The sequence below is a fragment of the Amyelois transitella genome, chromosome 20, assembly GCF_032362555.1.
Source record: "Amyelois transitella isolate CPQ chromosome 20, ilAmyTran1.1, whole genome shotgun sequence".
Classification (NCBI taxonomy): domain Eukaryota; kingdom Metazoa; phylum Arthropoda; class Insecta; order Lepidoptera; family Pyralidae; genus Amyelois; species Amyelois transitella.
The window spans coordinates 4671437-4698915 of NC_083523.1; the positions used below are offsets into that span (position 1 = coordinate 4671437).

The following is a 27479-nucleotide window of genomic DNA, read 5'->3' on the forward strand; positions in this document are numbered from 1 at the left end:
CTCCAGACTTTTTAAAATACGCAAAATTTCAAAAAGATTAGTTCAATTGACAACGCATGTAGGGAAAACAAACTCACTTTCGCATTTATGTCTTTCTACGTACTTTACCAAGTATGCAATATCACGGAGATAAGCCGAGTGGTTCTTACGTGAAAATCGGACTTGAAATATTATAATAGGTAGGTATATTATTTAATGTAATCGTTTTGCCTTCCACAGACAATATAATTTTACCCATTTTTTTAAAAGAGACATTTTTATATTCTGGCAATATAGTTTCCAAGTCATGAAAAGTCAAAGAAGTTTCCATAAATTAATGATTAATATAAAAATGTAAAGATAACGAAAATTTCACATAATATTTATCTCATAAATATTCAATACCAATTATAAGAATAAAATCTTTTATTGAGAACCGTCTTAATTTTTTTTTATTTTAAACGAATACAAATGATTTTTTCTAAATTTCCGTTTTTAACAATATGGCCGCCAGTTGTTTAGGGTAATGTGGCGTTCGACAAAACTGAGTGAAATTGTTAAAATATTTAATAGTGACGTAAAGATGTATAAAGTCTTCATCGTTTTATAGCAGTGTTTCATGACAGGGACGGTCTAATGTATGTTCTTAGTTCGTGTGTAAAAATTTAAACACTAAAATTGTATTCCAAATTGAACAGTCAACAAACTTTTGTTTATTTCATTGGGAGTGAATTGATTTGTTTCTGCGGATAATACTCGATTATGAACCATCCATACGTGTCTTGAAATAGTGAATTAAGGACTGTCGTCAACACATTAGGTAAATATTTAATGTTTCCCCTAAACCTAGTGAAATTACCAAGTCGCCATTGTTTGTCAGGGTACGAATATCTATCGTAAAATTATGTTATGACTAGATATAGGCATTATCCTGTTTGTTGTTGTTGATCTCTGTTATCTGGATCTGTATCAGAAATATGAGTGAACTTTCTAAGGCTCTGATACGATCCACAAAAGGCATTCTGCTAGTGAGCAACAAGATATAATTTAAACTGATTCATAATTATTTATGATGAGTGGATTGTCTCATCAAATTGATTCGACATATAGTTCGTATCATCGCGGCGTCAAATCGTCGCCAGTTCATATTTGCGAACGCTTTTTACTTGCCCCAGAAAATTGTTTACCTTGTATTGCTTTCTGTGATGTCAGTCAGTATGAAGGTCTGGTACTTTTCATGTTAATAGGTACCTACATTATTTGAATGAGTTTGAACTTTGTGGCTGTTGCTAAGAAAACTAAGTCTTTTATTTGGTAATACTCCCACATTTAAGGTTATTTAAACCTAGTCTTGTACTCTGCATAGTGAATAAATGAACTTCAGGACGGAGGGCAACATACTCATGCACTTTCAAGAAGTTGAAGATTTGTTTTCAAATTGGAAAGTCACAAGGATTGAAATAACATTAATTTGGCCTTATGAAATGTTAGTAATTGTAAATTTATGTTGTAGAAACTATGCTTGTTGCCATTTATGAATAATAATGTAGATTGCATCAACTGTTTGTATTGCTAATGTATCTTTTTTTTTGAAGACTAGTACTAATTAATAATATAATTTATTTGTAAGTTTTTGTATTTATTCAAATGTCGAAGCCCTTTTAGATGGACATGATATTACATTTTAGTACTTAATACCCAATGTTGTCCTCTGTCAATCAGTAAATGGCCTTTATGTAATTACTATGGATGTTATAAAAGACAACAAAGGGATAGGCTTATAAATGTGGGATTCTTCTAGTAGGCAAAGGAACTTTATTTCTTGTTTCTAGTGTTATCGTAGAGACTTTGTTCACATTTTTGCCATATATCCATTGTAATTTCTGCATACTCAAAAAGTGTATGAATTTGAATTAAATTTGCTTTGAGAGTTGTTTGGTACTAAATAAGCAATTGTAATAACAGGCATATCATATTATGGTCAAGATAGGAAATAAAGTTGATTATATTTATAGTTTAATGATGACTTGTTGATAATAAACATTACTTAAACATTGATAATTTTGAACTAGCTTAAAACTACCGCTATTGGGAGTCCAAGCCAATATTGGTTATGTCAAGTTAAAGTTATTGAATTGAGCACATGTTTATTATTTTAAGTCTGTTGAAAGTAGTTAATATTCTAATGAAATTTCGTTATAGTTACTTTTGCATTTACACCTAATATAAGTAGGTAACTAAGAATTCCATGTCAATCTAAGATAGTGACCAATTCTGTTGTACTATATTTCACATTTTGAATAACAGGTAACAATTGTTGCAGGTTATGGCAAACTTGAATTTCCAGCAAGCACCAAGAAGCCTAGCGAGCGGCGGGGTGGGCGGTCGCGTGAGCTCGGGGCTGGTGGGCGGCGTGTCGGGACATGTGACGCCCACGTTCGGCGGCGCGCTGTCGCCGGGCCGGGGCTCCACGGCGATGCCCGGCGGCGCGCCGCCCTCCATGGCCTCGCGCGCGACCCTTTTCGGACAGCGCGCCTTCGCCGACAGGAGGGTGCCCATGCCCACCACACTGTCACAACAACCCAACTCTAATTCCATGGTGAGATTTGCAAATTTTACATAATACATCACTTTAGAATAGAATCACTCTATATCTTTTTCATGGAGGTTGTAAAAAGCGACTATGGGATAAGCTTATAAACTTGGGATTCCTTTTGTAAGCGTTTGGCACGTAACTTGTCAATATTTGAATCTTAATTCCATCATAAATCTATACAGCTGAATGTGGCCTATCAGTCTTCAAGACTTGTCTACCCTGTAATATGTGATTATATGTATGTAAGTATGTATAAAACTCCTTTGAGATCATCATACTACTTCCAGACTCCATTGAATTACCATTATAAACATCATTGACTGTCAAAGAATGTTGCTAGGTCAATTTTGTTCACCTATTAACATAAGAAAACACTGATAAAATACGTTAGTATTGTGATCTTTGAGTAGGCACTAAGTTATATAGGCATGGGTATTCAGTATTCATGGCACGATTGCTCTTAATTAAAAAATTGTGACAAGATATAGATATAAATTATTTTTTTTTATTAAATAAAGATAAGATTTTGTCAAAATGAGATTGTTTACTTACAGAATTTCCATTTAACTTTAATAAACATGAAACTATCTAAATTTAATTGTTTCCTTCCACAGTCAAGTATGGGCAACTTATCTCGATTTAACGCCAGCAGCAACTACCACTCTGTATTCGGCGAGGGCGGAGACACGTCGACGCCGCCTTTACTGGACCTCAGCGAGTTCCCGTCGCTCACGGCGCGCGGCGCCGGCGACCAGGCGCCCGCCGCCGCGCCGCCGCCGCCCGGCTCTAAACCTTACGGTCAGACATTGTGACAGGGGAATGTAACTAACCTGGAAAAAATACTAATGAAATGGCATAAAGTCTAATTGGCATAATCTGAATAGTCATTCCAGGAAGTTTTATGTTTTATTATTTTAGCTGGATTTCCAGGTTAATTATATTTTCATTGTTTTTGGTCACACGGCGATTACTAGTTGAGCTTTTGTATGATATTAACACCGACCAACGACCAAACATAATTGAATGATCTAAATGATAGGCTAGCAAAGGTAGGAGAAAATCAGTAAAGAATAAAGATTATTAAGGAAGTGAAAACAAAACAATATGCCTAGCAACTGGGGAAGCAAAATTGGAAATAACAAGTAAGTTAGAGATAATCTGAAACATCCAACACATGGAATTCGTTTCATGAAGCTAACATACGAGTTCGCAATACATTCTTTACGAAAACAATATATAACCATTAAAAGTTTTGTTTATACAGACTTGTTTATCAGACATCAGCATACTTAATCGCGTATTATGTTGATAATGATTAACATAATAGGATAACAATGACGGCAAAATATTGTGGGTTAATACCCATTTATAGTCGTAAGTATCAGTTTCCAGATTAATCGGAGCTTTTCCAGTTATATAACTCGACATAATTAGGGAGTCTAGTGGACCCCGGGCCCCGAAACACTTCTGTGGAGGGTGCAGGTGCTGCTAAGAACACGCAGAGATGAGAGAGAAACTGAATGATGACTGATTCTAATGATTAGGTATTATTATTATAATACTATTTGCATTTAATTACTTAAGGCCGTTTTAGTATGTTTTGGCCATAGAACTTTGACCCTGGAATATACAAGACTTTATGGTCCCTGTGGTAAACCAATAAGAAATTAGGTGTTAACTTAAGTAAAGTTTTGAGGGGATTATTATAAAAATATGATTGCGATATGAGTTTTGTAGGAATCGCCTGTTTTTCAGGGACGGACAGCTCGGCCCCTGTGGTTTGAACACTTGCCTGGATAGAATAATAACCATTGCACATTGGGTTTTTCAGTGGGTATGGTGAAGCAGCCAACGTCGGAGCAGTCTGAGTTCACGATGTCGTCGGAGGACTTCCCCGCGCTGCCCGGCACGTCGAGCGCGGGCGGCGCGGCGCCGGGGCCCGCGCCCGCGCCCAGCCTCGACTACAACAACCACAGCGACAAGCTGCGGAAGGGGATACAGACCTCGCCCGACGGTGAGACATTGGATTATAGTAGACATTATCAAACTAATTAACTATCACAATTCTGAATTAATAATTGTATGATGTACAGTTTGGCTTGAATCTACATACATATAACCAACCCAATCCAGGATCCATGGTCAAAGGCATACCGGACTTCTCTCCATAATGGCGAGGTTTCAACCAGCACTAAAGCCAGGAGGAAGAAGAACAATTTACATACATATATATATCGCTTCTCTCTCGGAAGGGTTGGCAGAGGCTTGAATTAACCTTTTATAAAATATAATAATCTATCACGGAAGCCTATTAAACTTTCGCCAAAAAAAGCTTAACAAGAATATTATATTCTTGTCATAAAAGTAGTATGTGTTCATGGCCTATTGGTCTAAATATGAGGGGAATGACATTAGGGTTTTGTGTTCATAAAACATACACACCCATACATTGTAGACTTTAAGTATCCTTTCAAATTGATGTGAATCCCCATGTTTAGTGCAGTAAATAATCTATATGTAATCTTCAGTATTCAGTAAAAGATCGAGATACAGCAAATGGTGTAGATGTTGCTAATATGTGTCCAATTAGAGTATTTAAGCTATGCATGCACACTATTGAGATTAAACTTGTAGTTTCATGACATGAATCTGACCTGTGTTTTTTCTCCCCCAAGTTGTCATTCAAGGAGCACATACGGAATATTTCGGTTTGTATATTCTATATAGGATGGCAATGGTGTTTAAGTGGCTTGCATTATTATGTTTTTCTGCCAATTAATTATTTTTTTAACTGCACTCAAGTTTCGCAGTTTCATATTTTAGTTTGAGTACATAAATTTTGCAGTAGCACAGCATTATTTTATGTTACATTGAATATAATTTAATGTATAGTAAAGAATCCAATGAACCTGTTGTTTTCAAAATAAAGCATTCAGCATTTGCAAATTTTGGGCCTGATATTTTTTTATATTTTATGTGCAGTTGAATATTAAATAGCTTTACCATATTAATCTGTATAATTTAATGACAATACAGGTATTAATTTCTTTTTATTATTTTAGGCAAAGTAACGAACATACCAGACACCATGATTCCTAATCAATTCGGCATCGTGGGACTACTGACGTTCATAAGAGCGGCGGAGTCGGATCCTAGTTTAGTGTCGTTGGCGCTAGGGCAGGACCTCACTGCACTAGGATTGAACCTTAATTCACCTGACAACCTCTATCTCACCTTCGCTGGACCATGGGCGGATACGCCTTGCAGGTGAATATATTTGTATATATAGTAGCTGTCCCGGCAAACGTTGTTTTGCCATATAAATATTTTTAAGTTATTTGTAGTTAAAAAAAAATTTTAGTGTGGACAACCCTTAACACTTAGGGGTATGAAAAATAGATGTTAGCCGATTCTCAGACCTACTGAATATGCATTCAAAATTTGGTTAAAATCGGTAAAGCCGTTTCGGAGGAGTACGGAGACAAACATTGTGACATGAGAATTTTATATATATAAAGATTTTTACTTTTGTATAGTTTTGAAGTGCGTTGCACTTAATATTAAATTTAGACTTCCTTATTGATTCCGTAATTAATCCCGATTCTAAGTAAATTAACATGTCGTTAGTAACTGCCACATTCAAGTGGAAAATGCGCTTAAAAGTGACTTGAGATCATGCACACTTCTTAGTTTAACCCTTCAGCTGCGGCGGCTATACGCAAACTGCGCACCTCGTCTGCGGCGTTCAAGCGCCGCGGCGGACGGGCGCGCAGTGTCTTAGATTTTGTTGTATATCTGTATATAATTATTTGGGACCTACCCAAAAATTTATTTTTTTTTAAAGATATATAAATGAAGAATCATATGCAATAAATTTTGATGCGAAAAAACACTTGCGTTTATTATATTTAGGTCACTGAATTCAAAACTTACCGAAAAATTATCCATTGTAAATATTTTACTGATTTTGCAATTTACATCTTTCATATATTCTGTTTTTGTTTACTATTCCACAAAGTCCAATAATTGAGGAATTTAATGGTGCCAAAAAGTTATTATGTCCCAAGTAAAATTCTCTAAAATCGTCTTCACAAATAATCCAGTAAGAATCACGATTTCGCCATTTTGCAACTTCTACAACGCAAACTTTATACTTCTATTACCATGAAAATATTGAAATGTAGATTTATTTGAGGCATTGTAATCGTAAATAATGTATTTGGCTTCACAAAACAACAAGTAAAATGTATCTAAATGTCTTAAAATAGTATATTTCTACTAAAAACTGAAAACTTACCTAGAAAACTATCATTTTTTCAATTGGCTCGTTCATTCACTTACATTTGTCTTTGCTCAACTGTAAGGGCAGTGTGGCAAACACGAAAAATTGTAGTTTCGTTTTTATATCAGACATATATAGCTTGCCTAGAGAAAATGAGCGAAAAACCATAGCCAAAAACTAGAAAAATGTATGTCTGTGTGCGTGACTTGTTTGCCTTGCTTGTCTGCTGATGGCCGTATCTGGACAAAATGGCGGCATGTGGTTAACGCCTAACTGCTGATGGCCGTATCCGTCCACTGTCAATGTTTGTCTAACTGCTTTAGGTCGGATCTGGGCATATCTACAGGATGTTTGTTTTTAGTTGTGCACGTTAGTAATTTGGAAAAGAGTGTCTTGTAAAAATAAAAATAAAATGTTGATTAAAATGTTTCTTTTATTGGAATACAAAAATGTACAATGTTTATTGGTTTCCACTACTCTAAACCTATTCAATTCATAGTACATACTAGTAATTATTTTTACCAATGATTCATAGTACATACTAGGAATTATTTTTACCAATGAAAAAATAAAAATAAAATTACAATTTTGTAAAAATAATTACTGAACTGTTTTTGATAAGTTTTTTTTTTCAATAAATCTATAATGATAAGAACTATGTAATATATAAAGACTTATTGAAAAAAAATACTTTCATCAAAATCGGTTCAGTAATTTTTGAGATAGGGAATAGTGTTGAAGTCGGTTGTTTTGTAAAAAAAAATACTTATTTTTAATGAATTATGAATTCAAATTAAACAAAAAAATTTTGCGTAGGAATCGAAATTTTAGATTCCCATCATTTCACTTTACTGATAACAACAACGTTTTAAAAGGGTGTTATTTAAACAGTCTGCAGAATATTCATATGCAAAAAAGTTTACACAAATTCAGAAGCGCAAGTGAAGAATAGGATAACAGAAGAATAGGCACCAAACTGCACTGCAGCAGTGTCTCTAAATGACGTCAACTTAAATTTTAAACAAAGCATGTTTGGACTCAAAACACGCATGCGTTCGATCGAGCTCAAGCCGACTGTAACCAAACTCAAACGTTTATTCAGAAAATAGGCCTTTGTAGGCACTTTTTTACGTCAAATTACATGTAAAAATTATCGATTTAGATAAATTAAATAGATATGTATTCAAAACTCAAATTTAAAATTATTAATTCTTTCAAAGCTAAAGACTACTAGCGCTTCGTAACCGACCACTGCAAGAGAAGAAACGCCGAAAGAAACTCTTTTCAACAGTATTGGTCGCCTACTCGCCTGAAGGGCTTTGAATTTTTTTTTTTTTTATTTTATTTGTATATTCATTCTATGTATCTTATAACCCGTAGACCAAACCAGTGCAGTCCTAAGAAAGAAGGGATCAAAGAGAAAAAAGTATTTTTAAACAATAATCCTAATATTAATATTTAAAAATAAAATAATGTATACATAAATAGATAAACACCCAAGATCAGAAGTCAATATGAAAAAGATAATTTACCAACTTGACCTGACTGGGGATCGAACCCGAGACCTGGAAGTAGCAGTCTGGTGTGTTGACTACTACATCACACATTTTATATAAATATATAACTAATATAAATAAATAGATAATATTTAATTATATATTTTATATATATGTAACTACAGAAGTAATTTACAAACTATAGATTTTCTAAAGTATGATACTCAAGCCAACATTGGCCAACACAAATATACACCGTGCAATGACTGCACGCGATGTTACATTTTTGCCTGCATCTAACACAACGTCCCCTCTTAAATTTATCTTGTTTTTTGGTTCGCTCCTCGGTCACCTCATTATGAACAGGGAAATGATTAAAATCCCTGTTCAGCCTGCTACAGGTGGGGATGGGGACCTGGCGCGAACGTGAGGAGACGTTTTGTCCGAATTCTAAGCAGAGCTCTTCAGCAAGCTTGAAACGAAATTGGCGGTGAGTCATTTTTTTATGCTGGCCAATGTTAGCACAATATATAATATATGCATTTAAAATAGATATATTTAAAAGACGTCTAAAAACTTTAATATACCATTTGATTCCCCTCTTTCTTTCTAATAAATACATGCTTAGCTTTTGATCTTTGAGATCGACGCCTCCCATGTATTTATTATATTCATGGACCACGACTGGTTTGGAGCAGGGTTGGCCAGCCCTGTGCCCTGGAGCCATATCTGTTTTGTGGTAAGTAGATACAGTGGTGACAAGCTTCACATCTTTCCATGCTATGACGGATACATCACCACAGTGTCTACTTACCACACTACCCCTAGCCATCCTTTTATCCTGCAAATTTTGGATTTCTACGGGCGTGTCTTTTCGGCGACGGTTCAGAGTACCGACTACGTCAGTTTTATGTTTTTTTAGAAATTGGGTCAGAGGAACAGAATTATAAAAATTGTCCATGAACAGGGTATATCCCTTGCCTAAATAGTTCTTGAAAAGCTCAAGGACTATTTTGGCAGTGGATGTAGTAAACCCGTAAACCGTTTCTGCAGTTGTCGTGCCTTTGCCGGCATACAAAATTAAATTTACTACGTATCCAGTTACGGCCTCACAGAGTTCATAACTTTTGATACCGAATCGAGCTGCTTTGGAACGAATGCATTGTTTCCAGCTTAAATGACCCTTCCAAAGCAGCAACGATTCGTCTATCGATACTTCTCTGTGAGGCACGTAAATGGACTGGAATTTTTTATTTAAATAATCTATAATAGGTTTTATTTTAGCTATTTTCTTATCACGCCCCTGTACATGTATGTTGTTGTTATCAGTAAAGTGCAAAAATTTTAAGAGCATTACGTAATGATCCCTTGACATCAGTTTTCGAAACTCCGGCATACCCATCACACCCGTCATCCAATATTCCTCTAACCTACTTCTTACACATATTGACATAAATATCATCACACCTATAAGCCTATATAGTTCGGAAACCGAAGTTTCCACCCAGTCGTTCATGCGAGATTTACTTGGCATGGAGTCTCCGGTTTCAAAGAAACCGGTTATTGTTTCCCAAGCGTAATGATTCGTTTCGTGGACAATAGAATCCATCAGAGGCTGGTCCCAAATTTGAGTAAACAAGCCTAAAGGACTTGTTCCCTCAATTTTAGGACCAGCTTCTTCGTTGAAGTCCTCCCTGACCCCTCTAAATTCGTTAAAATCAGATGACCAAGTCAATGGCTCCTCACTAACTTCATCTTCAATAAAATCGTCATCTGATTCCAACATCTGCTGTAACTGATCGAGAGTCAATTCTTCCTCGGCATCCTCATCACTTCCAGAGTCGATGGCTAATTCTTCAGCCAGCTCAGGATCCAGTATGTCTTCATCCTATTAAAAAAACCAAACCCTAAACCACATGCAAGCATACACACAAACATAACAAAAGCGGGTATTGTTAGAGATGCCAACCACAATATTTTTATAAAAAGGAATAATTAGTGTATCCCAACGATGAACAGGAATAGAGATTCCTGTTCATTTTTATTCAATTAACTTTCAATATATTCATGCCATATTGCCAATTTCGCTGAATTACGTTATTGAGCATACACCAAACACCTTTATATCAATGAAGTTACAATACATTCATACCGCATTGCCAATTTTAGCAGAATTGTGTTATTGAAGCACAAACCAAACACCCTTAGTTACATTACCTTAGTTACTGGATGGACTAGATTTCTATCAGATAGTCCGGTGCACGATGAGAGCGGCAATAAATAAAAATCCCTTTCTCAATGCAAGTAATTTATACTTTCAAAGAGTGTTATGAAAATGAAACTTACAGGTTCTCGGCCAAAAAGATTACGCGGCTGACCTTTCGTACGTTCCTCTGGTACCTAAAAAATAATTATTTTGTAAATAACATTGCATGTTGTGATAATAGGTAATATTTTGTTTCGATAATCCTTACAATAGACATCAATAAGTGAGCAATAAGTTAGTATACATCTCGACATATTATTATCTTGGTAGTTAAAAAAAAGTTGAACATCTACTAAAGTTATCAAAAAAAAGAAAACCATTCTTACAGCAGCTACTTTTTCGCCGCCATGGACCAACTCATCCACGATCTCTATGGCTTCGCCTTCCACAGATAAATTTTGGGGCCGCCAAGGCTGTAATAAAATATACGAAATAATCAGTTTTTGTTTTTAAAGTAAAAGGGAAAGTTAACAAAACTGGAAAATAACATACTCTAATCCTCCCTGATCCAGATGTCTCCAAGACTACATCTCTGCCCCGAATAAGGGATCCCTGAGGAGTTCTAGTCACCTCCAAGCCGACAAACATGCTTCTGGAAGTACTTGGGGTTTGGGGTTCCATTTTAATCTGTCAATAAAATAAAATTATTAGCATGTATTCAAACCAGACATCGATGTCATCAGAAAGTGCTCACGGAGACAAAACTAACGAGCTAAAACACAGCGCGATACGAGTTACCGGAGCGTAGATCCTGTATACCACCTTCCGACTGCATCATCAGACCCTCGATGTCACTTCATCAGAAAGTGCTCACGGAGACAAAACTAACGAGCTAAAACACAGCGCGATACGAGTTACCGGAGCATAGATCCTGTATACTGTATACCACCTTCCGACTGCATCATCAGACCCTCGATGTCACTTCATCAGAAAGTGCTCACGGAGACAAAACTAACGAGCTAAAACACAGCGCGATACGAGTTACCGGAGCGTAGATCCTGTATACTGTATACCACCTTCCGACTGCATCATCAGACCCTCGATGTCACTTCATCAGAAAGTGCTCACTGAGACAAAACTGACGAGCTAAAACACAGCGCGATACGAGTTACCGGAGCGTAGATCCTGTATACCACCTTCCGACTGCATCATCAGACCCTCGATGTCACTTCATCAGAAAGTGCTCACGGAGACAAAACTAACGAGCTAAAACACAGCGCGATACGAGTTACCGGAGCATAGATCCTGTATACCACCTTCCGACTGCATCATCAGACCCTCGATGTCACTTCATCAGAAAGTGCTCACTGAGACAAAACTGACGAGCTAAAACACAGCGCGATACGAGTTACCGGAGCGTAGATCCTGTATACCACCTTCCGACTGCATCATCAGACCCTCGATGTCACTTCATCAGAAAGTGCTCACGGAGACAAAACTAACGAGCTAAAACACAGCGCGATACGAGTTACCGGAGCGTAGATCCTGTATACCATCTCCCAACTATCATGACATCATGTCATCAAAACCAAACGACATTTTGACTAAAACCAATAAAATAAATTTCGTAGATTTAGTTTCAATCAATGAATAAATCACAGAGGCTTTTGAAAGCATGCTGTATATTAGCGTCGCGATACAATACACAGACAGTGTACGACACAAGTAAGATGGCGGACATAGTGCGTATGTGTGCGTGTAACGGATTCTCAGTCTTGAAAAATATAAGATATTTACAAAATCCATGTATTTATTGTAAAAAAGTTAGTGTATTTCAATAGTATAATAAATTTACTATCTAAAACCAATTATATCCATTACAGAGGTATTGGATATAATGCATAAACTAACACGAAAGAAATATGTAACACACTCCATCTACTTTTGAAAAAGCTAAAATCCTTCTTTTTTTACTAAATCTATAAACTTTTACACGTAATTGCTTCGAAAGTAACTATATAATAACGAAATAAAAACATTTACATACCTGTTTGTAATTACAGCCAAAAAAGACGAGTTTTCTCACACGTTCTTCAGTCACTTTGCAACACAACGAAGTCACAATTTGAAATGACTTGGTTAGCTAAATGAACGGATGAAATTCATATTTGACAGTTGTCTATGACGGCTTCATTCGTTAGAAATACATTTCAAATAATAAAACACCTTATTTCTTGTTATTAGATATTATATTTGTGTAAAAACTACGACGAGTGCATTTGGACGGATCCGGAACAAAGCATTCCTAGTACATGCCCGGATACGGCCTAAAGCTTACGAAGGGTTAAATGCTTACTGAGCTGAGTTACAACGAGCACATCATATGTAACAGTATAGACAGCAGCCACTTGGCGTAATTTATTAGTTTTTTGCCTCTATACTCAGTAAGACATAGTAGATTGAATGTTAGCAATATTTTATTCCCTTCAGAATAATACTGATTCACATTTATCTTTGAAATAAAAAATCATTTAATTTACATTTCAGACCACAAGACTTGGACTACCATGTGCCTCCCGAATACCTGATAAACGGTTCTATTAGAGAAAAGTTGGCGCCGCTACGACTGAGTCGATATAAGGAAGATTTATTGTTCTATTTGTTCTACTGCTTCGTGGGCGACGTGCTGCAGATAGCCGCCGCCGCTGAGCTGTCAGTATAATGCTTTAGTTGTAATTTTTGTTTCATAAATATAAATATGAGGAAATATTTATCCAGATGATAAGGACTAAATAATGGTATAACACCTGCGACTAGTTATTCACGATAACTGGAGGAATATGATAACCAATAGTTGAGCAAGGAATCAAAGTGATAGGTTTAAAAAAGTAATATAATATGTATGAATCAAAAGACGTTTTAAAAATATACATTGTTATATTTCTGAGGTTATATTATACCAATGCGAAACGAGGACGACACAAACAGATTTCATTCCTTTTTCTAATAACTTAATTTCTAATTTTCTAGCGATGATTTACTGTTACAAGACGAACGTTATATGATAAATTCTATAGTCACGCAAAGGATAAGAACAGTAAGTTCACATTTAGGGTGTAGCCAGTCGAGCGTAATTTTGTGTCAGATTTCCCACCACAAATGTTTGAGCTTTAGTATGCCAAAGTATTTTACGTCGTCATGTGGCATAAAAGGCTATCTTTTCTCCGAAACCGAATGCAGCAGTAGTTTTACCATTTACCCAATAACACTATCTCTGGCGTCACCCTTATATTGATGAGCATAAAATTTGAGATTTGAATATACTTTCAGATACAACCGCGAATGGCGGTATCACATGGAGGAGAAGGTGTGGATCTCGCAAGCGCCCGGCATGCCCATGGTGGAGAAAACGTCCACCTACGAGCGCGGCACCTACTACTTCTTTGATGCGCACAATTGGCGCAAGGTTAGCTTTTTCATGTCTATGTTGTAGCTTCTAATGGCCATAATATTTGGTCCTGCTAAAATCCAATGCGGTTAAAATTCAGCTGTGTGCCGAAATTGTTTCAATTTTGGCATACATATATAGCACACCAAAAATATAAGTAGATAAAGCAAATAAGTACTGTTTCCCAACACAAAAGTCTGGCTTTATGACGAGCAAATAAGGGCAAGTTAATAATAAATTAATGTATATTATTAGGTGGCGAAAGAATTCCACCTGGACTACAGCAAGCTGGAGGGGCGGCCGCAGCTGCCGCCGCACGTGCTGACGTAGCGGCCCCGCGCCCACACACCTATTGTAGTTTTGTTATATAAAAAGTACAAGTTTAAAAATTTGCTCGTTTTATTTTTTTACCAATCATTGGAAAATTCCATTATTCATGGTACTTATTTGAAAGTAAGGATAATCAGGTTCATCTATTGACCTCATAGAATTCACATAAATAAATATTATCGTAGTTATTAAGATGAAGTTACGGTTGGTAGCCTAAAAGAAGAATCGCAAGTTTAGTTTTTTTCAACTGCATATGTAGAAAGACTACCACATTTCTATAGTTGTCATTGCAATAAAATGGTATATTGTCTTACATTATTTCGAATTTTAAGGTAAGTTCCGAAATATTCCCGCTGTAGGTACTAGCTCCATCACAGAGATCCAAAAAAGGAAGCTTTTGGTTTATGCATAGAAATCAAAATTTGATAGGACTTCTTTGAAGTCCTTGTCCAAATTCATTTAAGATTGTAGTAAACTTAGTAGTTAAAATTATGTTGATTTCAATTGAGAAATTAGGGAAGAATACTTGATAGTGTTTCATATCGAAAATACAATACACAATAATTATTTATTATATTCCAAATATTAATTAAAAATAATTTTGTAGGTGTTTATTTTTTTACAAACACAAGATTTGTTACAATACAAAAATAGGAATGCATATAATAAATATATTACAATGCATTTCAAAGATAAAACTCAATAGTACAGGTAAACCAACTTCAGGCTATTATCTAGAAAATAAATTTGAGTTTCTGTAAGTGAAAATGTTAAAGATATACTACTATATCCAACATGTATTAACATTGAATCAGTTACTACAGACATCATACATTCATATGTGGATTTCTTTCTAGTAAATGTATAAAAGAAAGATAATATTGTTCTACTATTATGCCTGTATGGTAATTAGTATGGAGTTAACCTCCTCACAACTACTATCATCACTCATTCAACATTTGATTGGTTAATTTTTAAAAACATTCTATCTAGAGTTATTAAAAGAACATAGAATACTGCAGACAAGTGCAAGACTCCAAAAGTTCTGAATGCAACCAAATAACGTTAATCGATACTATTCTGGCATTGAAGGTGTAAAGCATTCCTAGTCCTTATAAAATTTAACTAAAATTAACATGGTAAATGCATAAAAAGTTCAGTCTACTTCCTCTGTGCTAACAGAAGGTGCGGTATTTTCTGAAGCTGAGGTATTAGGCATGCTTCCTCCTTCTGTGGTATCCTCGTCTTCATCATTCTTGCCTGGCACCCACAGACCGGAGTCTATGCATCTCTTCATATAGTAGATGGCTTCTTGTTCTGGCATTTTCGCTATAGTGGCTTGCAGCAGTGGTATGTCGCGTTTTTCGAAACAATCCTTCAATTCCTGTAATTTATATAAAATGATGATGGTTGATTGATATGTTTTGTAGATGGATGGATGGATGGAATTAAGTAGCTTGTTAAGTTTTTGGCAGTAGTAGTTAAGTCAGTCAAGGGAAAGGAAAATAAACTTAGGGTTCTTTTAGGTGTAAATATGTTAATCTCAATTTCATCAATAAGACATTCAGCTCAACATAACCTCTCAGTCTTTTCAAAACTTGGCTGTGTTCATCTCATATTCCTATGGGAGAAAGACTGATATATTGTATTCTAGAGGATGACCATGGCTCCCCCCGCATAAAACAAAAATTCATCATAATTCCCTATCATAAATAAAGTAGATGTACAAGTGCACTAACAATAAATTGATATAAAATACAATGCATAAAATTATAGTTTTATCTTGAAACTAACCTGTGGAAGTTCCTCCATAACTTCAAGTGGGTCTAGCCCACCTGGCCCAAGCCTGGCCTTTCTCTCTTCTTCCTCTTGCTCCTGAATTGCCTCCTGAATCTTCTCTGCAGCCCGTTTCCTGATCCTATTTTTGAACTGTTCCAATTCATCATCAAAGGAGTCTTTGTAAGTTTTCTCTGCTTCCTGGATTCTAGAAATAAAATTGTTTTAAAACTATAGACTGTTGTATGCACATTCACAGAAAGCATAAACTTTTTTGCCAAATGTACAGCTCTTTGATACTGTCTGGCTCTTGGCTATGGAAAGGTTTACATAAGATTGGTAACCTATTCAAGCAAAATGCAGGAGGCAATGCAACAACAAGCTTACATGAAGAGATAAAGTATGCAGGGATGGTGGCAAGATGTAGTCCCTGCCTACCCTTCCAGGGTAGAGTACTGTTTAGAGTTTTTCTTAATATGAAATTCATGATGGGCTAGCAACCTGTCACTATTCTCAGTCCTTATCTCCAGTCTTATCTCAGTCCTTGAATGTGGCCTTTTAGTCTCTGTCTTCCTTGTAAGGGACAAAGTCATGATTATGATATGTATGTATTATAATACAGAAAAGACTTTAGAAGGAAGAGTTCTAAATGATCCTTCAGGAAGTTATATTACGTTTCAATTATGTATTTACCTTGAGAAAAAGGAACCAACACATGCTCTGGGATCCACATCAAGTTGCTTGGACAATTCTAAGATGTATTGCATGCAGATGACTTGGTGGGACACGTGGGCCATCAGGTCATGTTTCTGAAATAGAAAGTTTTGACTGTTACTCTAAAAGATAATATTCTCATGATCTTTTTAAGCTATGCAGCTGAACATGGCCTTTCAGTCTGTCAAAGACTGTTATCTGTCTATCCCCTGAGGGATAGAGATGTGATTGTATGTATCTATAAAATGATTTAAAATTTTTTACTACACATACCTCCTCCATTTCCAAATTAATACACCAAATAACGAGGTAATTAGCAGTTTCCTCGCACACCAGTTGGTTATGCTCCATCAGGAACTTTTTCGAATCCTCATATCTTCTCAGCATGCCATATTGTTTTAGAAGCTTTTCATTCTCTTTTATGAACTTCTTCATTTTGGCTTCTTTTTCTTCTTCTGTTAAGTTTTCATCTTTAGACCTTAATGGTTTGGTGTTTATTACAGTCTTAGTAAATCCTGGCTCACTGATAGTATCGACGTTCCATGGGGTCAGCCGCTCTTTCTTTTTCAAATCATCTTCTTTCTTCTGTATTTCTTTTTCTTCTTTCTCCAGCTGAGCCAGTTCCTTTTTTAAACTTTCCAAGTTGGGGCCATCACCATTTTCAGATAACTTCGTCTTTACTTCGGCCAGCCTTCTTTTGTTTTCCGCCTTTCTTTGCTCATGTTCTTGTTTTTCTCGGCGACGCTCTTCCATGCGTTCTACGCGCGCTTGGTGTCGCCATCGAAATAAGGATGGCGTGTCGATATTTGGGTGCGTCTCATCTTCATCGTCAGATAGCTGTAATAAACATTGTAATTAATAAGTTTTGTCGACACAGATATTCTCATGAACATCAATAAATTATGACTACATACCTCGATGTCTTTCCACTTGCTATAGTCCACCATTGTATAAATGAAGTTAATATTTTCGTAATTTAGTACAGTGGGAAATAGCGAAATTGTAAAAGAGAAATTCACTAATGATTTTGTGAGAGAACCTCAGAAATGACCAGAATATTCTTGATTCAGTTTCAATTCAATCACTTCTCCAGTCACAAAGCTAATCATTTTGTATTGTAGGCGTCACTGTCAGTTCAGTACGAACTGTCACTCACTTTTAGTGTCTCTGTCAAAACATAGCGCTTTTATGGTAGGTACATTATCTAGTAGAGTGAGAAGTGTGAACGGAATGGAGCATTGTGGTCATAGGTACGTTCCGTTACATGTAACAGTCATTAATATTTTCTTTGGTGGTAGGCTATTTGACTGTAATAAAAATATACATTTCTTTTACGTCATCAATCTTAATACTATTTTTGTAGCGCGATTTGTAATAACGCGAGATATAAATATTGCATTACTTTAACAAAATCCGTCTCTGAAAATTAGGTTATTATTGGGATTTTTTTTTTAGGCGTTGGGCCAAATAGCTGAACGTGGCCATTCAGTCTTTTCAAGACTGTTGGCTCTGTCTACCCCGCAAGGGATATGGACGTGACCATATGTATGTATGTATGTATGTATGAAAATTAGGTTTTTTCATGCAGCTGTCACGTGACTAAAACGACCGTGATTGGCTATTTCTATTATGACGTAGATTACGCATAAACAGACTGCGGATCGTACCGTTCCTTAGGTGTTCGCTATTATTTTTTAATATTTTATAAGTGTTTTATCGCTCAGGATTGCTTAGATAAAATTCAAATTCAAAATTTTTTATTCATTATTATAGGATATTTCATATTGCTAAATAATATAGGTATTTAATAATGGAAACCAATTTCGAGAAGGCTGACAGTCGAAACCTACCAAAAGTGGACGCAATAATGGTTGGCGTCTTCTTCAAAGACAATCCAGATTTGTATGCTGCCGAACTGAGGAATGTGAAATGTAAGTACTTATATCTTGGTAACCATTGATCTTAGATCACTACCTTAATTATTATTGGCAAATCATATAAATAACACACAACTTGTATGTAATTCTTGCAGTTGTGTGAATAGTTTTAGGTTATTCATTATTATTTCATATTATTAGGTTCAATCAGATTATATAGTTATTTAAAATCAGTTTACCTTTTCAGGTCGTAACGTATGGCGATGATGCCATTGGCTATGTAGGTACAACTGCGCCGCGAATCTGGTTTTTGCACAATGAAGTGCAAGATTTGTTTCCGTCGGCACAGAAAAAAAAAAACAGTTTCGTAGAAGTTTTTATTGTTGTATTAGTGCATTGAGGCATTGCACAACATTTATAGGAACTCATTTCAATAATTTTCACACATATGACGTGGCACAAGTTAAATAAAACAAGAGAAAATCAAAGCTATTCGAAACACCAACAAGCTCTGTATGATATTTATGCGAAATCTACGTCATTGCATGCCATGGCCGCCATATTGCTAAAAGTCGTGTTTTGGCGGGATATTTGAATATTGCATTTTCTTTTTCGATTTTTTAATAAAATAGCTAAAATAAAGACAGAAAAGTATTTTTTTAGGGCTCCTTATAAACAAATAAATACCTTAAGATTAACCTTTTTTAGAACTTTGTCAAATAGACTATTATGGACAGTAAAAGGTACGTCAAATGTGTAAAATATATGAAAACGGTAACTCTTTAGCATTGTACAATAATATCTGTGATGGTAACTCTTTGTTGTAACAGATTTTTAAAAAGTTTTATTTATTAAAAACAATATGGATACACACAAATAATATTTATTCAATAATAATTTTATTCTATATCTGTGTTAGTAACATAACATATTCAATGTTTATTTTTCTTCTTCTTGGCTAACGTGGTCAATATAGTAGTAATGGTCGTTGTGGTAGTCATTGCCTCTGTAACTCCCGAAGTGACGTTGGCCATGGGGTCCTCATATTCACCTCCTTCACCGTTTTCATCACTAGGGATACTGATTTGGAATTGTAGCAACACCACCAAATATGTCACCATTGTAGCCATCAACTGTTACAATAAAAGTTTCATTAAGTCAATCATGAATAATAAATATATCCACCTACCTCATACACACATGATAACCAAAATAGCTTTTAAAGGAACTTCCCTTTTTATTGGAAAATTCAATAAATTCTCTCTTGATATTTTCCTACAATGCGCAAGTAACATACATGTCGCATGTAAATCGTACAGGCAACGTTACCATGGATTGGAGTATACCTAATACAACCGCTGACTCAGCATGTCGGAGCCGCAGGAACCCAGGCGTAACGCCGAGCCTTGCGGACGATCTACCCTTTGGTGGTGGTGCACGAACTCGAAAAATTGCTTCTGCCACACCTATAATCTGACCTTTCGTGACTTGATACAGATATCCAGATTTAGGTACTTAGTAGGTACATTATTTGAATGGAAATATTGTCTTAGAAATGTACCTATACTTTTTTTTACATGAAAGAATAAATTCCGAAATACGTACAGATTTAAAAAGAGTTCTATTGACATCGAAGAACCCGCCGAGACTGATTTCTGAGGGATTCATTTCGGTAGCTCTCAGAAACATGTTCACTTCGGTTTGGGCATCAGCGTTCATCCATGATAGTTCGACCATCAAAAGTTTCTTTTGAAATATGGTGCGGACCTATAACGGAACAAAAACTTCATACAAGTTTGAATACAGACCGATAAAAATAACGGATTTTCTTTTGTTCTACAATTTGAAGATTGCGCCACGGACGATATTTTTTCACAATATCATTATCATTATACCCTCTACATTACCATTGGTTACCCACGTTATGTGAAGCGTAGTGAGCCTCATCGCAAATGAAGAACAGCAAGAAAATGCTGCACATCGCAGTGACTGCCAATCCAATGTCTTTAATGCCGAATCCCTCAGAGATTTGACTGAGCAGCCCGTATATTGAGAGTGTGATGATGAGAAACAGGAACAAATTGACGAAGGTGAAGGTATAGCAGTTAGCGATGCCTGTATCCCGGGCGATTTTACTTAGTCTCAACCAGAGCGCCCTGTACTCAGCTACTTTACCAGCAGGGCCGATGTGACGCAACGCCTAAAAGATACATGAAGTCTATGTAAGAGGCTGAGTCAAATTACAATCAGTATCAATTTCTTGATTTGCATAAACGTGGTCTATCAGTCTTTTAGAACTGTTGGCTCCGTCTACTCCGCAAGAAATAGGTACATATTCTTATTCTTGATTAGACCTATTCTAAAACAACATAATTTATCAGATTTTATTATTATTGTTTTTTTTTACTTATATAAGTAAGGGTTCTAAGGATTCGAACAGATTCAAAAGTTAGGATTTTTGCTTGTGACACCTACTTTTGAAATCATCATCACTGATGTCTACCGATGGACAGACAGTATTATTATAAAAATACATATAATCACGTCATTATCTCTTGTGGGTAAGATAGGGCTAACAGCTTCCAAAAGATTCAATGTTGCCATGTTCAGCTGTATGGCAGTATTATTATAATAATTTAATATGAATATTATTTAATACCTGTTGAAAATCTTCAGCAAGAATGTTAGCTGAAACACTAAGTGTCTCGCAGAGAAGATACCAATATCCCCCTAGTATGTAAGTCAGTATTTCTAGAAATATGTATGGAATAATTTGCATGATTTTGAAGTGCGCCATAGTAACGTGGGTGATAATCACAGAGGCTGTAGAGAGGATAGGAATAATTATGGCGATAGCTAGAGCTTTTCTGTACAGTTTGATTGGTAATGGCCGTCCAGACATTTGTCTGTACATGAGCTGAAAGGAAAAAAGTAGATATTAGTATTTTTGGCGAAAAATATAATGAAAGTTACTAATAAACTGAATGCGTAATGAATTTTTTTTTGTATCTTAGCTATGTTTTCGCATTGAAATGTCTAGAGCTGACTACTGACTATGAGCTGTGCCGGATTTTGGCATACAAATAAGTTCTAAAGCCCTCTAAATTACAAAGAAGTTAAGAAGTTGATTTTTATTTAAATATTTCAACGCAGTGATATACTCGTATTAAAACTTATTTCAAGACTTAAACTTTATCTAGGGTTAACGTTATAGTAATATAAATATACGTCAATGGGTAAACTTAATAAATATCAATATACATTTTCTTTTTAAACCACTTACGATGATTATATTAAGAGTAAATTTAAATAAGGTTCATTAATTAATTAGATATTAAAGTTTCACTAACTGAAATAGACTGGAGACACCGTTGTGTGGCGCTGCAAGTTTTTACGTTTGCTTTCTTGGCAAATAGCAAAAATTTTGACGTTTTTTGGTTTGTATTATTATAAACGTATAGAAAAATGTCGAATTCCGGCTTTAACTCAAATTACTCTATAAAAGTTTTGTTTTATATAATATTTGGTCCAGCTGCGGCAGACAGTGATTTAAGAATGGGAAATGCAGGTGATAACGCTGTTGTTTTTTATTATACACCAATTGCAACTTACCTCAAAATCAACCCAGGAGTTCAGAACATCAGCAATCTTCCTCGTTTCATACCAAAGTATCGGAACAGCGATCATGGGGAACAAATACACCGTGAATAAGTATTCAATCACAGCTTCTTCAAATTTTCCTTCAGCAGTTCTTTGAATTCGAACTTTATTCAAAGATAAATAGAGTACATAGCTTACTAAAGAAAAGTATATCACAGCGGAGTATATCATGGCCGGTGAAGCAATAAGGAATTGACTTACACCAGGTTTAGGCCGTGTTATAGGGAGCACCCCCATTATTCTCAAAATACTAAACACGGGTTTTATGTTCTCGTAGATAATGTCCCTGCTGATCTGGGGGTCGATTAGGTTATCTTGCATGGGGACTATAGCGTTTGCTGAATGCGGTTTCATGTTGGGCGTCCTGGCTGGAGTTACGTCGAGGAAAATAATTTTATTCTTTGGCTTTTCTTCCATTTGCGACGCGATGCCGTTCGGGATGGGAATCATTGTCGGGAACAGACTTTTGCTTGTGTAAAGCGACATATTTGTAGGTGGTGTTTCCGATTTCGGTGTGTGGTTGCGACTGGACTGTGAATTGAACTGTAGAGAGAAACGAGTTAATAGCGTTGGGAAGGTTTCATAATATTTCAAAAGTTGACAGGTTGATTGCATCCACGTAAGCATTTTGTCGTCCTTGCGTTAATGTTTTAGGGCGCACTTCACCTTGAATAGGCCCTGAGTTATGGCGACGGGAGGCGGTACATAGTACAAGTCATGATCTTAATGACGCCTCATGCAAACACGACTGCGTCATCAATGTCGCGAACTTATGTTTATACTTTGTTCAATTATTCTTGGTTTTATAAATAAATTTATAAGGAGATATCTCAGTAATTTATAAAGGAAATAAGTTCCGGTTATATGCAAGAACTGGACCCTTCTGTGTATCTTTGTTTGCTAATAGGTTGGTTTTGTATGAACCTAGGTGGTCGAATTGGTAAGTTTCTCGGTTAGAATGGCGCAAAAAGGCACAGGTTCGGCCATGTACCAATGACTATTGTCGAAGTTATGTACATTTATTTAAAAACTTACCGATGCTCTTACGGCGAGGAAAAACAACGTGAAGAAACCTGCACATTCAGGCAACTGGATGTGTAACCATGATCGATCCAATACGCGATAGGTTTCCCCTACAAAGGTTGCGGAGGTCAAACGGGAGTCGCTTCCTGTAAAAACCTGACTCATCCAATTCAGGATCCATGGTCAAAGACATACCCCGGTGTCCTCTTCGGAGTGGTGAGGATGCAACCGGGACTGAAGCCACGAGGAAGAAGAGCTTGGTTTTGTATATTTATTTCTGTAAGGCTAATAAGGTAGGTTCTTCTTGTAGGCGATGGACTTGCAACATTTCACTATTTGAATCTCAATTCCACCTTAAGCCGAACAGCTGAACGTGGCCTTTCAGTCTTTTTAAGACTGTAGGGTCTGTCTGGATCGCAGGTGATAGACGTGATTGTATGTTTTTTTTTAATATTTTGGTAAGCTTACCAAGTGAATCGTTCATTTTTTACGATAACCTCGGTAAAGGTTAAGGGGTCTAATTAACACGTCTTGAAATTAAATATCTATGATAAATAATATTTACCTATATTATATCGATAAGTACTGCGCCATAATACCTCGCAAATATCTTCGGCGATGGTTCCTTGGTTAATAAAGTGATAAACTGCATATTTATGTAAATTTATCGCCCCTTTAATGTGTTTTCCTCGCGTTTAGGTATCTTAATATAACCGATTATGCGTAGAAGTAGGCTATTACAGAACTACCTATTTCGGATGGATAAAATAAAGCAAGCGAATTTGGTTGTTACATTATATACAAATCAAGTTGTAAAATTATATCTTGGTTTCAATAAAATAAATGAGCTTCAAATATTACGTTATTCATGATAATCAATAGTTTTATCAAAAATGACACAATTGTAATGTAACTAAATTGAATTGTAAAATCTTAGGAGAAATCATTGGACGGTTAATATTAAAGGTTTGACGTAGAAGGGCCACAATTTGCTACGACTTTCATTGTATTTGCTACAACTCTCGTAGCAAGTGCTACATTCAGGCAAGAACACATTAGGTATCTTAAGATTTTTGATCTTAGGTATTATAATATAGTTAAAATTTTAATGTAGTTTAGTGCACATGGTTTATAGCTGTATAAAGTATATTGTCCTTTGTATTTACATCTTTATTTGTAAGTGTATATCACAAGGTGTTTGTCTATGAAGTTTAATTAAATTTTCACTGCTAGGTTATAACTACATAATTGGATCAATCCCAGTTTGGTCCAAAGGTTTGACTGGCAGAGAATGGTCCACCGGCTGTACATTTTACACGCATGAAGTTTAATTAAATAAATAATTTTCATGGGAACATTATCCCGATAAGTCGATATCAAGTTGATAAGTATTCATACTAATTTAATAAATACCATAGTCACTCTATTTCACTTTCACGGCTAAACTGATGGGTCGATTTCGATGCAATTTTACATGAATGTTACTGAATCTCTAAAGTTCAAAACAAAGGTTAATTTTTTTTCCTGGAAATTCCCATCGGATACTTAATTAGTAAGAATCTGGGATCCATATTTGAAGGCATACCCTGGGCTTCCCTTCAGAGTGTTGAGAATGCAACCGAGACTAAAGACAGGAGGAAGAAGACTCGGCTAGTAGGTAATAAATAATGAAGAAACGATGAATCTCACTGCCTCATAAAATTAGAGACGATGTAATAATCATAGAATTGGCATCAGCTGTGATTGCACCGCAAATTAAGCAAATAACCGACAGCAACTAAGCTGGAGTAGAACAAAGATAGAACAAGTGAACCTTGCTCCGTAACCTTTAACTCCTTGCACTAGAAATTAATTTCTTAAAGATCTTATCGTGCTTATTTTCTAAGATAAGATTTAATGTTTCTGTATACAGAAGCTTTTTTTTTATATGACAATTAATTGATTGTATGAATTAATCATGTAAGTAGTAATTTGTATTATAGGTAAGGTAGAGTTGCAACCTAGCCGTCCTTATGTTTATGCTTGTAACAGCTTCAAACTTGTGACATGCAATAAATAAATCCACGTAAGTATTAAACTGAAAGTGATATAGATCGATGCCCGGAGTCATGAGGTCAAAATGCTTTTTTCAGTAAAATAACGGCATAAGTCTCGGAAACAAAGGCTACTAACTTTTTAGTGTATGTAAAATATTGAATGTATAGAAATTATTTTTTTTATACAATATATTGTTACATCCATATTATTCCACATCCCTTAAATCATATCTTTATAACCTGTGATTTAAGTACTTAATGTATAATAATATGATTATAATATATGAAATCTTAGTATTTCATAATTTTTTTCATTATATGAAATACTTAGATTATTACATATTATTGTAAACTAACTACGTACTCCTCTCTGTAAAGAACCTGAGGTTTTATGCAGAAATAATTTTCTTTGATACATCTTTTCCCTATGCGAACTATGGTGCTGCCCTAACAATACCACGATAGCTCGCGTACTGTAAAGATGTGTAGACTTCTTATTTTGTCTAGATTGTAGCCGGCGAACGTCCGAGAAATTGAAAAGTAAACGAATTCGCCACACGTGTGTACCGTTTATTTGCCATAGAATATAATGCAGGGCCGGTGCCAGGGAGCGACCCGCGTGGGCGCCAGTACAGCTAACGAACAATCAAATGTCAATATATTTATAGCATGCATTATATGTATGCCAGTAAATATATATAACGTAGTAAATAAATATCTTTGTTTTACACCTACCGAAGATAAATAAAATCCCATAAGTACATATTAGTAGCTGCCTTGAGTAGACAAAGGCATTTTGTCTATTATAGGCGACTCGACTCTTTTAATTTAAAGAATCCCGCCCTTCCTTTTGTGATTCGTTAATATTTGCAATCGTACGGTATACCCTCATACATACATACATATGGCCACGTCTATATCCCTTGTGGAGTAGACAGAGCCAACAGTCTTGAAAAGACTGAATGGCGTGGCCGTTCAGCTATTTGACTAAATGATAGAATTGAGATTCAAATATAAACTTGGGATTTATTTTTAGGCGATGGACTAGCACCATTTTAGAAGTTTCCACAAGTTACGATCTACACAACAATCAAATAATTTCAATAATATTTTGAGCAATACAAAAGTTAGGTATAGACAGTTTAACCTCGATTCGGCCCCTTACACTGTTTGTTTTTATTACTCAATATGCTCGTTCTAAAATCCGTGTATGTCGTGCTATAACGACATTGAAACGGTCGCTCCCGGCGTCTCTCTAAATAATGTGTTTATTTAAAAACTATTGCTTTATCCTGGCCTTACACGAGCTTTTTGAAATTTCGAAAACTTTATAAACTTTCAGGCTGAATTTGTACTTTATTTACATTTAGGAGCCTACGATTACTGTTACATGAATCACCCCCAGAATATCCCCATGGTTTTGTTTGGTATAAACATGGGATCACATTTCTTTGCAAGCAACTGTACTCTAGTATTGGCACTCTGGTTTTTTATTGCGAAATATGCTTGGGAAGCACAACACATGAAAATGAGGTTGATATTTTTGTGAAATAATTACAGTTTTGAACGTCATTTAAACTAAGTTTCCTAAAGTGCAAAATTATAAAAGTTCATAAAACAAATCAAGAGAGACAAATCCCCAGAAAGAAAAAAGTCGCGGTTCTGAAAGCTTATAAACTTTATAAATAAATACCTTAAAGCTTATAAATGGATAGACGTATAACTAACACTTCCAAAAATGAAACAAGTGCAATGTGTTCGGTCCAGACCCTACTATTTACAGAGCAAGAAAGTGGTTTCTACGGAGCGGGTGTGCCTTGTTCTGTGCTCGTTATGAATAAACTCCCCGCTATCTATAAACACAGCTACAGTGAAAATTTGAATTATGGGACAAGATTAATCATCTCGTAGGGGTGAAGGAGTGAGGGAACAGGGAGAGGAGGGGGGAGGACGGATATTGCCAGTTCCTGTTCCGGCGACCGGAGACATGTCCTGACATGGCCGGTCGACGCAAGCTGTTCTCAGCTTTTATGTAAGACCCATTACAGACAGACAC

At 35.8% G+C, this 27479-nt stretch overlaps 4 protein-coding genes across 5 annotated transcripts; 1 reads left to right on the top strand and 3 right to left on the bottom strand.

The window, feature by feature from the left end:
* Positions 1-443: 443 nt before the first annotated feature.
* LOC106131649 (CCR4-NOT transcription complex subunit 2) lies at positions 444-14396 on the top strand. The gene is made up of 8 exons (XM_013330810.2): positions 444-799; positions 2303-2578; positions 3190-3373; positions 4407-4589; positions 5638-5842; positions 13107-13271; positions 13890-14025; positions 14263-14396. The coding sequence occupies exons 2-8, from the start codon at positions 2306-2308 to the stop codon at positions 14335-14337; spliced, it is 1221 nt and encodes a 406-aa protein (XP_013186264.1). The 5' UTR covers positions 444-799; positions 2303-2305; the 3' UTR covers positions 14338-14396.
* LOC132902992 (piggyBac transposable element-derived protein 4-like) lies at positions 8110-12898 on the bottom strand. 2 transcript variants are annotated; one of them, XM_060950121.1, is made up of 4 exons: positions 12607-12898; positions 11112-11246; positions 10946-11032; positions 8110-10753 (listed from the first exon to the last, which is right to left on the bottom strand). In XM_060950121.1, the coding sequence occupies exon 4, from the start codon at positions 10137-10139 to the stop codon at positions 8553-8555; it is 1587 nt and encodes a 528-aa protein (XP_060806104.1). In that variant the 5' UTR covers positions 10140-10753; positions 10946-11032; positions 11112-11246; positions 12607-12898; the 3' UTR covers positions 8110-8552. The 2 variants fall into 2 exon arrangements, with proteins under 2 accessions (XP_060806104.1, XP_060806105.1); XM_060950122.1 differs by lacking the exon at positions 12607-12898 and having other exon boundaries at positions 11112-11456.
* Positions 14397-14891: 495 nt separating the features above from the next.
* On the bottom strand, positions 14892-17946 carry LOC106131650 (hsp90 co-chaperone Cdc37). The gene is made up of 5 exons (XM_013330811.2): positions 17742-17946; positions 17101-17664; positions 16807-16922; positions 16132-16321; positions 14892-15721 (listed from the first exon to the last, which is right to left on the bottom strand). The coding sequence occupies exons 1-5, from the start codon at positions 17772-17774 to the stop codon at positions 15494-15496; spliced, it is 1131 nt and encodes a 376-aa protein (XP_013186265.2). The 5' UTR covers positions 17775-17946; the 3' UTR covers positions 14892-15493.
* A 1690-nt stretch (positions 17947-19636) lies between these two features.
* Positions 19637-22850, bottom strand: LOC106131424 (gustatory and odorant receptor 24). The gene is made up of 5 exons (XM_013330537.2): positions 22317-22850; positions 21364-21621; positions 20626-20904; positions 20310-20471; positions 19637-19837 (listed from the first exon to the last, which is right to left on the bottom strand). The coding sequence occupies exons 1-5, from the start codon at positions 22848-22850 to the stop codon at positions 19637-19639; spliced, it is 1434 nt and encodes a 477-aa protein (XP_013185991.2).
* Between the last annotated feature and the right edge of the window lie 4629 nt (positions 22851-27479).